This window comes from Lynx rufus, unplaced genomic scaffold (genome assembly GCF_022079265.1).
Source record: "Lynx rufus isolate CCGP_SWC_20201006 ecotype Redwood Valley unplaced genomic scaffold, mLynRuf1.p SCAF_8, whole genome shotgun sequence".
Classification (NCBI taxonomy): Eukaryota; Metazoa; Chordata; class Mammalia; order Carnivora; family Felidae; genus Lynx; species Lynx rufus.
In genome coordinates this window covers 17990167-18007960 of record NW_025814896.1, presented here as the reverse complement: position 1 = coordinate 18007960, position 17794 = coordinate 17990167, and the positions used below count along the sequence as shown (strand labels likewise).

The window sequence follows — 17794 nt, the reverse complement described above, 5'->3', positions numbered from 1 at the left end:
GCTAGAAGCTAGGGAGAGGCATGGATCACATCCTCCCCTCACAGTCCTCAAAGGAGCCAACCCTACTGACACCTTACCTCAGACTTCCAGCCTCCAGAATGTGAGACAAGAAATTTTGTTGTTAAGCCACTCAGCTGCTAGTACTCTGGTATAGCAGCCATAGAAAACTATTCTAGGTCCCTTGCTTTGCAACCCTCCAAACTGGGCAGTGCTGCATCAGAGTTCAAGTGACTAATAGGAATGCTGCAGACAGACAAGGGTTAGAGCGTCATGCTGGAGCCAGATGTGGAATCTAACAGAAGAGGCACTGGGCTTGGGGTCAGGTCAGAATGACCCTGCCTGAGTGCTGGGGATTGTTACGTTCTCCCTGGGAGCCCTTCTATTCTGCAGGACTCACACAGGTGACCACGGACACCATCAGGAGTCACCAGAGTCAGGGATAAAACATCCGCAGAGCAGTGGCCTTAAGTTTGCACATGTGATCACACTCCAGGGGTTGGATGCCCACTGGAAGCCCCAAGAGGAAGGTGCCATGATGACAGAGAAGTGCCAAGTGCTTGGAGGGAGCCAGATGGCCAGTGCAATATGTCACTGGCACTTTAGATACTGCCAAAGCCTATGGGATTCCCAGTATCTTATTTTTCTCTATTAAAAGTAATAGTGTTTTCAGCAAACCCACTAAATGGGGAAATTTGATTCCAGAAAGAGATGGGCCAAATATTCATTCTTGGCCTTAGATCCTTGCTACAGAGTCCTCATGAAGAGTGCACGGAATTAGACAGGGTTTGCCCTTAATCAACCCCGGATGCTCCAAAGCTAACGTGAGGCACAGAGTAGACACCAACCAAACACAGGTCTGCTTTCCTTTGTCTTTTCTTGGCTTTTTTCTCACCAAGCATCCTCTTATCTGAGGTGGCACTGAGAGGGGTAACTCCCCGGGACTCTGAGAGACTCGCATTCTCCACTGTCCAGCTCTCTGTCCTATTCAAGGTGCTCCTAAAGCTCCGCTTGTCTGGGCTGAAGGACTGGCCCTCGCAGACCTGGAAAGTGAGGGTGTCAGTGCTGGGAATCTACCTCTGACTCCTGACTCCTTCCTGCCCTGCCAGGGCTCGGCCATCTGAGACTCCAGATTTTTCACTTGTTCCCATCCCTCCACACACCCACACATTACATGTGCACACCCCCCTAAGGAAGACAGTATCCTACAAGTCAAATGTGAGGACAAATCCTTATGCTTAGAAGAGGTACATGTTTTCTTCTCTAGTTCTTTCAGGACCAGTGCAGCTGTACTGCAGGGAGAAGTGCTTCATGCTGGGTCTCTAGGACTATGAGGACAGTGGATCCTGAAGTTGCCCCAGAAGTAGAGTTTTAATTATTCTCTTGTAAAGTTCCTATATCTATCTCTTGTCCATCCAACCATGTGTTCCCAATTCTCAGTTTAGAAAACAGGATCCAACAAACTACCCTTTAGGGGGGCTTATGTCCCAGAGGGTATCCTTAGAATACCACATCCCCCCACCCCCACCATGGAGGGCAGAGCAACCACATCAACCTCTCCCTTGTCTAGAGGTCAAAGCTGGAGGGGTGGGTGAAGGAGGTCTCCCTGTACATTTCCTCCCTTCCCCCGGCTGCCCCTTTAAGCGGGACACAGCAGACGCTCAGCTGTCCGGAGCTCTAATGCTATCCAATTGATGATGCTCTTCCTCTTGGATTATCTGTTTTCCTCAGTGGGAAAGCCTTCTAAGGCCTGTGATTTGTGTCACTTTTGTTTGCAGGCCATCAATTCTCCTTGCCTCACAAAGAGTAGTTTATCTCTGTCTGTCCAGTAGCCTGAGTTCCTGAGAGAGAACAAGTTAGGGACATGCCGGCCTCTCATGACTTATGTGAAATCAGAGGGGGTTCTTATCACAGTGAGTCCTTGGTGCTTCTGTCCTCTCCTTCCTCCTGTATCATCTTTCCTTCTCAGCCTACATATTGAGCTGGTTTTCTTCAAAGTTATGAAAGACATGAGTGACAGGTCTTGGTGCATATTTTGTGAAACAGCCATATTCTCCTCCTTCTCCTCTCTCTCTCTTCCCCTCCCTCATTTCTACCTCTTCCCACACATATGTATGTGTTTTCCTCTGTATGACTGTGCATGCGTGTATATACTCACATATGTACATACACACTTGGGTCATCGTCTTTGTCTATGTTTTATATCTATGATTATATGCCTACTTATATTTATAATTGCCATCTCTGGGGAAGCATCCTATGTAACTATATACACTGTCAATAAATGCAAGGGACAACAGAATTGTCCAATTTTCATGTGGTTATATGGAGAGAATAGCTGTTAAAAATATCCATCCTATAACAAAAAGATAAACCTGATTTCTAACCATTCAACCTTGTAATAGGTTAAATGATAACAAACCATTCATTGATTTTTTCTTAAAGAGTAATAAACAGAAACATGTACCAATTGAAAGGGCCAGGCAATTCAATTATAATTAGGAAAACAAAAAGTGATGAGCCTGAACAATGCTGCCTTAGTTTTTGGGATAAGTATTGAAAATGCCAACTACATAACAATGCAGTGTTTGTTTTCTCATTATTAAAGGCACCGACACTATCACCTCATTTGTGAAAGCCAAACCCAGCTGAAAAAAGCACAAAACTCAGAAGACAGGTGTACCAGACATGCTAAAAAAATACCCACATAAGCACAAACCCAAATATAATGAAAATATATAGAAGAATATTTAAGAAAATTTATATTCATCACTCTACTGATTAATGTACTAGTCCATTCATCTGTCCATCTGTCTGTCAGTCCGTCTGTCTGTCTGCCCCACGATCCCCATCCATCTATCCATCCACTGATTCAACAAGTATTTTTTGAGCTCTTACTATGTTTTTGGCACTGTGTTATTAATATACACTGTAGGTATTTATTAACATATACTGTAGGTATAATGACTCCAATGAAAATAACAATTCTTTCTTTTATTTTTAGTAATTGTTGCCTAAACTTTCCCTGTGTGGCTAGATGGAGAAATCCTTAAATGGTTGAAGACAGACAAGGACATGCCAACATACCTTTTGTAGCCAGGCGAACACAGTTGATTTTGGTCTCCTGTGAACAACAAAAGTGAGGTCCCAGTTAATTAGTTGTGGGTTTGGTTTGTTATATAAAGAAAAGATGTACATATGTATACCTGTATATATGTCTATATATGTATTTTTAATTACAACCTGAAATGTGTCCTTTCCATTTCTTCCCCCATCGTAATCACCTTTTTTTTTTTTTTTTTAAAGATTTTAAGTAATCCCTACCCTCAATGCAGGGCTTGAACCTATAACCCCCAGATCAAGAACGACATGCTCTACCAACAGAGTTAGCCAGGCACACCAGGAATCACTTTTTAATTCTATTTCTTCATTTATTTTCAGGCAAGGTACATATTTTGTGCCTTTTAATTCCTGGCTCCCATCACCTCATAAGCTGCCTCCCAGACAGAACCACTTATAAACATCAAATCCTATGACTGCCCAGCACAGGACAACTTTAATAATAACACTAGATGGGTACACTGTGGCATATGTTAGTAGATGGCACCAAGAGCATCTTTGGGAAACTATGTTGGTAAGTAAATAATAAGTAAAAAATGCATCTATCTGCACAGACTGAAACAGATACTAGACATGATCCCAGGCAATATGGATGTGTAAGAATAAAACTGCAAATTTCATGCTCAAAAAGTTACACTGGCCCTGAGATCTCTGGTGAACCTCACAGTTTTCATGGGTAATGTCGTGTGTGTGTATGTTTGCATGGCGATCGAATCTTTGGTGGGTAAACTATCTAGTTATTGTTGGCTGTTCCCCAAATGGACAAGACCCACAAACTTGAGATATTACTGGGCCTGCAGTTGAGTTACAGAAGAGTGTGCTCAGGAAGATCATCATTTTAGTGTGCTTTCTTGGGATCATCTCCAAGGAGGCCCTAGAATCAGTTGAAAATTCCAGTTGACTAAGTAATACGCCCAGCAACAATCTGAATATAGTGTAGCAATGAAAATAAAAGGCAAAAAGGAATGCAAGTGTATGGGTCTCAAGAATCAAACATGTGTCTTGCTAATGCTCACTCATAAGAAATTACTGCATCTTGAAAGCATTTGTGTTAGTCAGGTCTTTGAGGGTTCCTGGACCCAATTCTGTTTTGGGAGGGTGGTTCCTCCCCTTCCACAACATTAAGCAATCCTCAGATATCAACAGGGTGTCACAGAATTCAACTCAATTTTGATACTATCTACCTGGAGATAGCGTCAGATTCTACAGGTTAAGGGTTCAGTTCCACAAGACTGCTCCCTATCCCCCACTTCAAATGATGCCAGTTTCAAGCCCCAGGCTGTTACCTGTGTTTCTGACTTACCAGCTACATTTTGGAGATTCCAATGACCTCCTCCTTAGGTTCAATTAATTTGCTAGAGCAGCTCACAGAACTCAGAGAAACAGGTTACTAAATCACCAGTTTGTTGTAAAAAGATATAACCCAGGAACAGCCCGATACAAGAGATGCATAGGGCGAAGTATGTGGGGAGGGGCGCAGAACCTTCATGCCTTCTCCAGAAGTGCTACTCTCCCCAAACTCCATGTGGTCACCTACCCAGAGGTCTCTGAACCCAGTCCTTCTGGGTTTTTATGGAAAGCTTCACTGCATAGTCATTATTGACTAAGTCACTGGCCATTGGCTGATTCAACCTCCAGCCCCTCCCCTCTCTCCAGAGGTCCAGTAGGTTGGGGTGGGGTGGGACTGTGGGACCCTCTAATCCAAAATTAATCCTCCTGGCAACTAGCATCCTCCTTGGGTGGGGTCCCAAAGTCACCTTCATTAACGTAACAAAAGACACCTTTATCACCATTGACACTTAGAAAATTCCTAAGGTTTGGGAAGCTGTGAACCAGAAACCATGAAGAAAGACCAAATACATATGAGAAATATATTTTGGTCATCTGAAAGACCAAAAATATATTTCTTATAAGAGATCACAATATTGCATCGGGGTTATGCAGAGATATAAAACCCATGAATTGCAGGGGCAAAAAACAGTAAAGGTATATTTCCCACTCAAACCAACATGTCCAATGTAGGTGCATGACGGTCTGAGGTGGGGTAGTAGTGGTGGTTGGGGGATACTATAACCACTGTAGTCACTCAGAGACCAAGGCTGGTACCTTCATTTTAACACAAGGCTTCAGTGTTCACTGAGGCAGGAGAAGAGAATGCTGGAGTTGGGCACTGGCAATTAAATGCTTTGTATCAGAAACTACACTTGCTTGACTCAAGTTTCATTGATTAGAAGCAGTCACGTGGCCATACCTAACTTAAGTGAAGGAAGAAATGGTAATGTCTACAGCAGAGTCTATTTTCTCTAAGCATACCTCTGAATGCTAGAGACTGTCACTTTGATTAAACTCAAGTATGATTCCCTAGTGGTCTTGAGTCTGTTCCTTAGACCACAGAAAGTCTGCCCTTGGCTTGTGTAGCAGAGATGTCTGGATACTGAAAGATAGTTCTCACATCCACTAACATTCTTCTTCCTCAACAATTCCAATGATAAGAGTTCAAGTCCTTTGAACCAATACTGGTACTCATCCTAGGACATCCTCCAGTTTGTCCCTCTTAATGAGAAGGGACTAGAATATGAAGTAGCAGTCTGCATGTGGTCTTGTCAGTATATGATTATCTAGATTTTCACTATATTCTATTTTCCTTAGTTATATTGGGCTTCTGTTAAACATAGCAAATATCCCAGTTTTTCAGTCATCATGATGAATGTGCCATCAACCTTACCCCCACAAAAAAATACCTGCCTGCTCCTACATACATAAATGTGGCTGTGTTTCTGGAATCCAAGTACAGAGTCATATACTGACTTCCACTGTTGACTTCCATCTTCTTTGATCTGATTGCTATTGCTTGTTCTCATATGCTTCACCATATGCAAGTTTTTGAAAATATTTTTTTCTATATTTTTATCCAGATCGTTAGTATAAGTGATAACCTAGAAAATGGCACTGATAGAGCTCTATGACATGTACCAGAATCCATCTTCCGGGCTGGCATTTATTGCTCATCAGAATTTGTGGTGGTTATCTAACTGCTCATCTCTTCAATTGTTTACGCACTTGGATCCTACTGCTGTGTTTTTCCACAAAAATATTTTGAGAATAGGGTCAAATTCACTTCAGATACTCATGCTCTGTCTACTGCACTCCTGCAATTTATCAGCCTAAGAACTCTCTCAAAGAAAGAAGGTTGGGTTGACATGACTTGTTCTTTGGGACAAGTGTTTCCTTTACATTCTTTAATGCTGAAAAGTGCTCTTTTTTCAAATAAACAATTGCTTTATTAAAAAACTGGAAAATGCAGAAATGATGCAAATATATGAAGTATTCATTTGAGATGTTCATATGATATTTGAAGAATGCTACATTTCAAGAAAAATGTTTTTTTTTAATTTTTTTAACATTTATTTATTTTTGAGACAGAGAGAGAGCATGAATGGGGGAGGGGCAGAGAGAGAGGGAGACACAGAATTGGAAGCAGGCTCCAGGCTCTGAGCCATCAGCCCAGAGCCCAACGCGGGGCTCAAACTTACGGACCGCGAGATCGTGACCTGAGCTGAAGTCGGACGCTCAACTGACTGAGCTACCCAACCGCCCCAAGAAAAATGTTTTTTAAAAAGTACATCCAGAAGGCAGAAAGAAGGAAAAATTATGAATAAAAAATATGAAAATAAAGTAAAACTCTCTAAATGTGATGCCAAAGAAGCTTCAGTAACAAATGAGGTAAAACTTGAAAATGATGATAAAAGTGAGCCAACTAATTTTTTGTTTTCAAGCTTGGAGAAAGAGCAGATGTTCAACTCCTGCTGGCTTCCATTTCTGCTCTCTGGTTTAAAGGGTCAGTGAGCTGAAGCCTGAGATGGTTACAGAAAGCACAAGCTCCTGAGGACTGAAAGCTTTCTTCACATGGCTGTGCAACCACCACAATGACCATCACCCAGAAACTGTGCAGGGTGGGAGCCATACCAAGAGACTAGGAATGGTAAGAAGAATCTCCAACTTTGTATTAATACAATGAAAAAAGATTTTTACAAGTGCTATTATTAGGAAACTTGCCAATTGTGCAAGATTATTGCATACAGCAACGGGCAAGAGTTTGATGAGGTTTCACTGCTGGGGGTAATTGGTAAATATGGATCTCAACTTCAAAGAGAGTCAATCTAATCTTTTCACATTTAAGAATCTATTCTCAGGGAATAACCTGAAATGTTAGAAGGTTTATATCCTAAGATGTTGGTTCCAATGGTCTTTATAAAAGTTAAAGTGTAGCTCCACATACCGGTCTAACCCTACAGGCATGGTAAAGAAATTGTAGTCTATCCACACAGTGGAATATTATGAAGCTAACCAAAAATAATTGTGAGTACCATATAATAACATGGCATAGTACATGTAAGAATATATTAAAGGAATAAAGCAAAGTACAATCTTTACTACAACATGCAAAGATAAACATTTAAAAATAATTTGTGAAAGAAATATACTTAAGAGGCATTACTTGGTTCATTTGAAGTACAACATACATAGAGACAAGTATACTAACTTTAACTACAATTTTCCAAGTGTTCTATCTTTAAGTTTTTATTTGAGAGAGAGAGAGAGAGAGAGAGAGAGAGAGAGAGAGCGCGCGCACACACACACACACACAGGAGAAAGGGGCAGAGGGAGAAAAAGAATCTTTTTTAAAAAAAGTTTTATTTATTTTGAGAGAGAGTGTGTGTGATTGAGTGCATGTGCCTGTTAGCAGGGGAGGGGAAGAGAGAGAGGGAGAGAGAGAATCCCAAGCAGGCTCCTTGCTGTCAGTGTGGAGCCCAGCAGGGCTCAAACTCATGAAGTATGAGATCATGACCTGAGCCAAAACCAAGAGTCACATGCTTAACTGACTGAGCCACCCAGGCACCCAAGAGTGCCAAGTTTTGCACAAAGTAAATATGCACCTATGGCTAGCACCCCAGATGAAAACACCAAATATTACCAGAACATCATGCTCCCTCTGGGTCACTTCATCCCTGCAGTAGTGAAAACACTAACCTGCCTTCTGTGGGAATGTTCTCTGTAAAATGGGTCATATTAAAGGGAATCTGGGTAGTTTCAATGGTTTCTTCTACTGCTTGCTTTCCTTCATTGGGTCATTTGTGACAATTTTCTGAGAATCTTCTTCCCTTCCATAGTTGCATGTGTGAAAGTGAGCCATTTCTGACACCACCTCCTCCACCCCACATCTATTAAAAGCTGTTTTCTATAATCTGGAGCACATGTCTCATTATACTTGACTCTCCCTGGCTCTCACAAACATGATGTTGACATGTCTGCTTTCTCCCAAATTCCTGACACCTCTAATTCCATAACCAATTTGTCTTTGTTGGTTAGAATTAGATACAGAATAACAAAGTCCTAAGTCACTCTCTTGCCCTTCTGTGTGATTGAATTGTTAGCAAGCAAGTTGGGAACATGCTAGACATTCTGCATCCCAACATATGGGAAGTCTGGCCAGTGTGCACATACCCAAAGTCCCCAATCCATTCAATAAACAGGAAATGAGTACTTTCTTTGTGCCAAGATTATATAAAGCTTTGGGGAAAGGAGAAACATTTGGTACACTTTCTGTTCTATCTCCATTAATTATATCCTACTTCTAGATGTGTCATATATTCTGGGACAGTACAATATAATTTCCTTTCCCTATCATTTTAACTTCACTCACAGCCCAGTCCCCACTCCAGACTGGCAAATCTGGACACAGGTATATATCACCGTAGAGTAGAATTTAATATCCTAACTGTTGTGATTCTGTTGAGACCTGCTTCTACTCAAGCTCTGCCAGTGCTGGGCAATATAAAGCAAGTCACTGCTGCTCTCTATGGCTCAATTTCCCCATGAATCAAATACAGAGACAGGGTTGGAAAAGGCCAATTTGGTAGAGTGGGCAGGGTATTCTAAGGTTGCTTCAAGTTCTCAAAATGCTGAGTCTGGTTTCAGCTACTGGCAGTATGCCTTTTCTTTCAGTACTCTGTTTTCTTGACATCACTCCATATCACACCACACCCCACAACACATAGCTCACTAAAAAAACCCAAATGCTTCATGTCTACAACTACTTACCTACTCATAGCCCCCATTTCAAGAGTAGATCAAGTCTGTCTCATCTATACATCCATCCTTTCACCATCTGCTGAAATTATAGGATGTCTCTCTAATTCAGAGGCATAGTGTCCAAGGCATCAAGTATTTTAGTAGATGCTAATTATTATCCAGTTAGACTTAGGTTAAGTTGTGTCACTACCCTGACCAAGAAGCCCTAGGTACCTGAGTAGTACATACAATTCTTACTCTACTCCCATTAGACTGCCCTATGTATAGGATGGGGATTTGGTTCTCACCCTAGTTTTCACATAATTTTCCCACTTACCATAACTCATGCCTTTGTCTTCTCCAAGATTGAGATACCCTAGTAAATACAATGGGAATTAGCCCTGACACCATAGTCTAGTTTGCCAAGTTGCTTTGGCTCCTGCCTTAATATTCCTCTAAGACTTGGCTAGGGCCTCAACAGCCCACTTATTCCTTTATTTATTTATTCATTTGGTCAGCCAATCAACAGTTATTTATTGATGTGATCACTATTGATTATATGGATGATTACTGAATGATCACTATGTGTCAGGCATTGTGCTGGGTACTAGTGTTACAGGATGAGCAAAACAGACGTGGTCCATGTCCTCATGGAGCATGTACACATTATTTTCCAATGTTTGTGACTAACATTAGATATCTATTCTCACAAGTAAGTATCTGATTACAAGTTGCAATAAACACTGTGAGGAAGAAGTACTAGGTGCTAAGTATGTGTAAGAAGAAGACACGAAGTGTGGATGGGAAGGAAAAAGATACACTGCCTTGAGAAAAGACCATTTAACTTGTGACTTGGGAGATAAGTAGGAGTTAGATATATGAAGTATAAAAAAAAATGTGTCCTGGATTCAGGAACAAATGTGAAAAGACTTGGACGTGAGAAAATGCATGGTGTAGTGGAAGATATAAACAAGTCTGGAATGGTTACATTATAAAGAAGGACTTGGAGAATGATATGAGGTGAAGCTAGAAACAGAAGCCTCGTAGAGCCTTTTAGACTGTACAGTTTTGGCCTATATCTTAAGAACAACTGGAAGCCATCAAAGATTTATTTGCAGAAACAATGAAGTTTTCAGATTTACATTTAAAAAAAATTTTTTTTTACGTTTATTTATTTTTGAGACAGAGAGAGACAGAGCATGAATGGGGGAGGGACACAGAGAGAGGGAGACACAGAATCGGAAGCAGGCTCTAGGCTCTGAGCCATCAGCCCAGAGCCCGACGCGGGGCTTGAACTCATGGACCACGAGATCGTGACCTGAGCTGAAGTTGGACGCTTAACCGACTGAGCCACCCAGGCGCCCCTCAGATTTACATTTTTTTAAATGTAAAGAATTTAGGGGTGCTTGGGTGGCTCAATTGGTTAAGCTTCTGACTCTTGATTTCAGCTCTGGTCATGATCTCACAGTTCCTGAGACCAGGCCCTGCATCAGGCTTGGTGCTGAAAGCAAGGAGCCTTCTTGGGATGCTGTCTCTCCCTCTCTTTCTGCCCAACCCCACTGTTTCTCTCTCTCCCTCTCTCAAAATAAATAAATAAACTTAAAAAAATAAAATAATAAAATGTAGAGACTGTTATATACAGAACAGACTTATGGTACAAGAAAAACTAGTAAGTAGGAAGAATGTGGTGTAGTCTAGCCAAGAGATGGTGGTGGCCAAGACAGTGAGTGCAGGGATCCTGTTTCAACCTCCCCCATCATTGGAAGGCATATTTTGGCTGTGCCTGACCCTAGAGACCTTCCAACACCTCACCCCACCCCATGCTTATGAATCAGTATTGGCTTCTGGTACGGACACCAACTGTGTCCTCAGTCTAGCCTCTCTGTACCCCAATTCCCCTTGACTCTCTTCCAAAAATCCACAAAGTACACAACATTAGCATCATTAAAATACAGAGAATGCTCAAAACTTCATAATCACTGTTAGGAAAAAAATTAAACACCACAAATGAATGAAATATTTTTAAGGTTTTCAGCACAAGCTTTTGTGGACAGCAAGGGCCATATGGAAAAGCAACATGAAAGAGAAGAGAGGTGAGCTAGTAGATGGTGTAAGATTGATCTAAAATGATCTTTAGGGGAGCATGAGTGGCTCAGTCAGTTGAGCATCTGACTCTTGACTTTGGCTCAGGTCATGATCTCAAGGTCATTGGATCAAGTACATATTGGGCTCTACACTGGGCATGGAGCCTGCTTAGGATTCTCTCTCCCTCTTCCTCTGCCCACCACCCCTGCCTATGTGCAGCTCTCTAAAAAATAATAATAAAATAATAATAATAATAATAATAATAATAATAATAAAACGATCTCTAGCAAGACCAAGTTTGTATGTATAAAAAATCTGAAAATGTGTGAAAATGCTGATAGATTAAGACATTGAGTAGGTGGAAAGGACTTGAAGGCACACATAATTCAAGGTGGCAACCTTAAATAGATCACTTATAGGGGAAAATAAGGTAAAAAGAAGGGAAATGTGCCCTTGGGAGATTTATTGAGGAAAAGGAAAAGAGGCAAGAGGAATTTTAAGATCCTGTGAGTCAAAAGAGAGAGAGAAAACAGCAGCAACATGAGTCCAAGAACACACATCCACCCATCCTCCATCAGAGACAAGACTTAGTCATCCATTAAAAAATCATATTTCACTCCCCTATCAGAATGCTGTGTTTTTAAACTAAAATCTTGTAAGCCACCTTCAATCTACACTATGAATAAAAGGAAAGTGCCAAATAAAGCTACTCTACAAAGAAAACAGAAAATAAAAATAAGAACATCTCAAGTGATAAAAATAAACCCCCCTCAAATTAAGGGAAAAACAAAACAAAACCATCAAAAACCAAAAAGAAAATTGTAACCACCACTCCAAATTGAATTAAATTTCCTCAAACAACTCTGAATTAGAAATGCAAAGATTAAAAACTGATATGTATAAAAAATCAGCAGAAAAAAAAAAGAGTTGAGTGAACTTAGGAAAATAAGAAGAAAGGCAAAAGCACTTCAGAAATGATGTTTAAATAACAAGGTGGGGGCGCCTGGGTGGCGCAGTCGGTTAAGCGTCTGACTTCAGCCAGGTCACGATCTCGCACTCCGTGAGTTCGAGCCCTGCGTCAGGCTCTGGGCTGATGGCTCAGAGCCTGGAGCCTGTTTCCGATTCTGTGTCTCCCTCTCTCTCTGCCCCTCCCCCGTTCATGCTCTGTCTCTCTCTGTCCCAAAAATAAATAAACGTTGGAAAAAATAAATAAATAAATAAATAAATAAATAAATAAATAAATAACAAGGTGTCCAAAGAAAAATTTTAATAAGTGGCACTGAAGAAAGGAAAAAACAACCAAGAAAAAGAAAATAAAATAAAGAATAAAATAGCAAGGGTCAGTGAAAGGTGACTGAGAGGGAAGACAAAGAAGTTCCAATATATGTATACTTGAAATTCCTGAGAAGACAGATGGAACGATTGGATAGGGAGAGATTTAGAACAATAATCAAAGGAAAATTCTGGAATTAAAAGACACCCTGAGCCTATATATTGAAAGGACCCAAAGACTCAAAAGATTGATTCCAAGATTCTAATAAAACAATTCAACCTAAAAAAAAAAAAAGTTCTCAAAGACTCCAGGCAAAGAAATCACAAGGGCAAGAGATGTCATGAGATATCTCCAAAGCAACATCAGAGTCCATGAAATAAGGGGCAGCATTTTCAAGAAACTCAAAGAATGAAATTATGAACCAAGAGTTTTACAGTTAGCCAGGTGTCTTTTGAATATCAAAGCTATAGGAAAGTAGCTTTCAACATTCAACAGCTCAATGAATACCACGCCTGTGACTCTTTCTTGAGGAATGTATCAGAGGATAAATTTCATTCAACAAAGAGTGGACCGAGAAAATTTCAGCAAAAAGACTAACGGTAAGCATTTAATATATTTATTGTAAATATAAGACTAAAACAAGGCAGGGACATAATTGAGAGAACACAGAAATGTTATATTTTCTGACAATGCAGGAGTAATGCAAGAAACAGTGAGAAAGAGAATAAACAGGGGAAAAGGAGAGTAGGACAAATTCATTGGTTGTTCACAGGCACTAGGTAAAAGTCGATGGATACCATCAAAAATTGACAAGCCAGTGATGTCTGCAAGATGGCAGAATAAGAATTTCCAGCACTCATCCTCCCACAGAAATGTAATTTTCTCCTCCCAGCCACGGAGGAGAGCACCTTTATGAGAGCTCAGAAGTCCAGCAGAGAGGTTGCAGTACCCCACTGGAGCAAAAAGTCTGAAAACAAATGCATCCAAGAGGGTAAGAAGAGCAATTTCATTTTACTTGTGTCACATGTCCCCCAAAGTGGCACAGCCCAGTGCCCAGAGAGACCCCCTCAGCCCACGATTTCTCTCCTGCGGGAATGTGAGAGCACAGTGAATGCCTGGCTTCCCCAGACAGGCAAGATGCTGCCCAAGAGGCCCATTTCTTTGTTGCCCCAACTAGAACACTGAGGGGATCAGCATGGCTAAATAGTCTGAGGGATGTTTGGAGTAGGGAAAAGAAAAATGTGGTGTATATACAGAACTATGAACTACTGCGGAGCCTTAAGAAAGAAAGACATCCTGCCATTTGCAACAACATGGATGAACCTGGAGGTCATTATGCAAAATGAAATAAACCAGACAAAGAAAAACAAATATGTGTGATCTCACAAAGTGGAATCTAAAAAAGTTGAAATCATAAAAGCAGAGAGGGGAACGGGTGGTTTTAAGGAGCTAAGAGCAGGGGAAATGGGAAGATACTGGTCCAAGAGTTATGCAGGATTCATAAATTCTGCAGATCTGTAAAATATTGTTATCTTTTTTTAAATGTTTATTTATTTTTGAGAGAGAGAGCGAGGGGGGAGGGGCAGAGAGAGAGGGAGACACAGAGTCTGAAGCAGGCTCCAGGTTCTGAGCTGTCAGCACAGAGCCTGATGCGGGGTTCAAACTCACAGACTGTGAGATCATGAGCTGAGCCAAAGTCGCACACTCGCTGACTGAGCCACCCAGGTGCCCCTAAAACACTCTATGTTATACTTGAAACTTGCTAAGAGAGTAGGTCTTAAGTGTTCTCACCACACACAATGTGAGGTGATAGGTACGGTAATCAGCCTGATTATGGTAATCATTTCATAATGTACATGTGCATCAAAACATCACATTACAGCTTAAATATATACAATTATTACTTGTTAATTATACTTTAATAATTCTGGGGAAAAATGCTGACCAACCAGACAAGAAAAGGTTAGATATGAAAAGAGGATTAAAGAGTTACAAAGGTAAGTACCAGAACAAACGTACAAACCTTTCTAAATATCAGAAGATATTTTAGCACAAATAAGGAAAACACATATTAAATTAGGATATAAAGAATGGGTGCTAGAGTTGAGACCAAACATGTCAGTCATGTCACCACTTGTGAATGGGTTTAACTCACACAATTAAATGAAAGACTTCAAATTGCCTCATAAAGCAAGACCCAACTATCTGCTATGTATAAAGGTCACACCTAAAACAAAGTGATTCAGAAAGGCAACAATAAAGGAATGGGGAAAATTATACATAAAAAAAAAAACCCAGCAGAAATAGCAATCCTGATATCAGACACACCAGAATACAATTCAAAAAGCATTAAACACAACAAAGGACACTTTTTAAACCTACAATTAATGGGAAATGTAACAGGTATGAATATCTATGCACCAAACCCACAATAATCACCTTTATGAAGTAGAAACTAGAAGAGATGCAAGAATAATAGACTATTGTCAGAATAAGTCAGATCAAGTGGGAAGAGACAGGCACAGACCTAGAAAAGCTAAGATAATTAGGCAGCTCCAGTGGATGTACATCAAACCCTACAGCCTGTTAACAGACAGAAACCTTCCCCTTATGAGCTTATGAAACATTTACAAAAACTGAGCATGCATTAGCTAATTAAGAAAGCATCACTATGTTCCATAAAGTAGAATTATTATCAATATTCTATGATTACAGTGTAATAAAATTAGAAATTATTAAGAATATTAAAAAACCAAACAGGTCCTTCCTCCTGGAAAGTTCCAAAATAATTTCTTTTGACTTACTCCTGGGCGAATGTGGAGTTAAAATATAATGAAGATTCTACAGATCAGAATCTATGAAAAACAGAGCAGTGATAAAGTGAAAGAATGAAAAAAAATCAAATTTCTAGCACAAAAATCTAGAAAAGGAACAAAAAATGGGCCAAAAAGCATACAAGGGGGAATGGTAAATGCAAAAGCAGAAACTATTGAAGAGAAAAACAGTAAGGAATAAAAAAGGTAAAAAGAGAGGAAGCACCATTATACAAATAAGAAATGACAAGGGGAAATAACTATTGAAAAAGAAGAAATCTGTAAAAATGAGACTGCTCCTTAGATGTCTGGAAATAAATTCTGAAAAGCTAAATGAAATTGATAAATGCCTAGGAAAAATGGGTCCTAATAGAAATAAAAACTTACAGCACATTCCACAGAAGAAACAGAGAAAGATATCAAGGACTATGCAAACGGTGCCCAGATGTTTTCACAGGGAAACTGCAACCAGACTGTTGAAGACAAGATAGCACTAACATATATTGTTCTACAACATGGAAAATGAAGGAAGGCTTGCTCATTTCGTTATGAAACCAGCCTAACACTGACACACAAACTTAGTAAAGATAATACCAAAAAAAAAAAAAAAAGGGAAATTATAGATCAATTTTATGTTCGAATGTGTAAAACTCTTAACATTTAGTAAACAGAATTCAACACTTGCATTGGGAAAAGTTAAATGCTATGACCAAGAGGAATGTATTCTAGAAGGTTGGTTCGATGTGAAGAAATCCATTCATATGATACATACACACACACTGTATTAAGAGATCAAAGAAGAAAATCCTATCATTATATCTAACATAAAAAAAGCATTTGATGCAATTCAATACTTATTTCTAATTTAAAAAGCCACTCAAGAAAATAGGAATTGATGAATACTTTCATAATATAATGAAAAAATATATTTTAGTCCTAAAATCAGCATCCTACTTAATGGGGATTTAGTAAAGGCATTCCCACTAACATCAAGATCAAGAGTAGAATATTCTCTGTCTCCACTACCCCTTTAGAAAATACTGGAAGTAGCAGCCAGTGCAACTTGTATAAAAGAAATCAAATAGAGGCATATAAATTGGAAAATAAACTTTAAAATATTTCTGTTTGCAAATGACATCATGGTATATCTAGAAATCCTTAGAGAATTAATGATAAAAATTAGCAGGATATAAAATTAACATATAAAGTGAACAGTATCCATACATACAACTGATAGAGGATATGATGCCAGCAAATCCCATTTACAATGACAACTAAGTTTAAATACTTGGTAATAAACTTACCAAGTGCAAAACCTTTATAAAGAAAATTTTACAACACCCCTGAAAAACATAATGGCAGACTGGAACAAAAAAAAGTTATGCTCTGTTCTCAGCTAGGACAATATAACATCTTAAAGATGTCAGTTCACCCCAATTAATGTATAAATGAGTGGTAATAGCAGTAAAATTACTAATAGGATTTTTATGGAGCTGGACAAGTGGTACTAAGACTTGCATGAAAAAATGAACATGCAAAAAGTAGGAAATCACTGAAAGAGAAAGTCCAGGCAGGACAACTTGCCCTAACACATATTAAAAACATAAAATCTCTGTAATTTTACCAGTGTGGTATTAGTGCATAAATAGGCCAATGGGCCAGGGGAACAGAATGCAAAATCCAGAGAAAGACCCAAGAACATGTGAAAATCTAAAATATGAGAAAAGGGGCATCTCAAATTACTGGGGCAAAGATGGGCTTATAAATAAATGTTGCTAGGACAACCAAACAGACATTTGGGGAAAAAAGACAAAATTAAATCCATACTTCACACCATACACAAAAATAAACACCAAACATCAGAAATTTAAATGTAAAGAAATGAAACTATACAAGCAGTAGAAGCAAACATGTGTGAATTCCTTTATAAACTTGGTGTAAGATTTTTCACTCTGACTCAAAGTGTAGATGCAATAAAAAAAATTGATGCATTTCACTACCTTTTTTTTTTTTTGGTGTGGCAAAAACACTAATAAGCAGAGTCAAAAGACAACAAACTGGGAAAAATTGTAACATATAACACAGAGAAAGAGTTAATATCCTTTGGGGTGCCTGGGTGGCTCAATCAGTTGAGCGCCCAACTCTTGATTTTTGGCTTGGGGTATGATCTCAGGGTTCATGAGTTTGAGCCCTCCATCAAGACCTGCAATGACAGTGCAGAGCCTGCTTGGGATTCTTTCTCTCTCCCTCTCTCTGTTCCTCCCCAACTTGTGCTTTCTCTGTCTCTCAAAATAAATAAATAAATTTTAAAAAAACACTTTAAAGTAAAAAGAAAAGAGGGTCTGCCTGGGTGGCTCAGTCAGTTAAGCATCCAACTTCGGCTCAGGTTGTATCTCACAGTTCGTGAGTTCGAGCCCTCTGTCAGGGCTCTGTG

At 39.6% G+C, this 17794-nt stretch overlaps 1 protein-coding gene across 1 annotated transcript in view; it reads right to left on the bottom strand.

Annotated features, from left to right (window-relative positions):
* PTPRT (protein tyrosine phosphatase receptor type T) overlaps positions 1-17794 on the bottom strand; it is a 787404-nt gene that overhangs the window by 200938 nt on the left and 568672 nt on the right. Inside the window, exon 13 of the mRNA XM_047069145.1 lies at positions 3085-3121. Coding sequence (XP_046925101.1) covers positions 3085-3121 — 37 coding nt within the window. The remainder of the gene's footprint in view (positions 1-3084; positions 3122-17794) is intronic.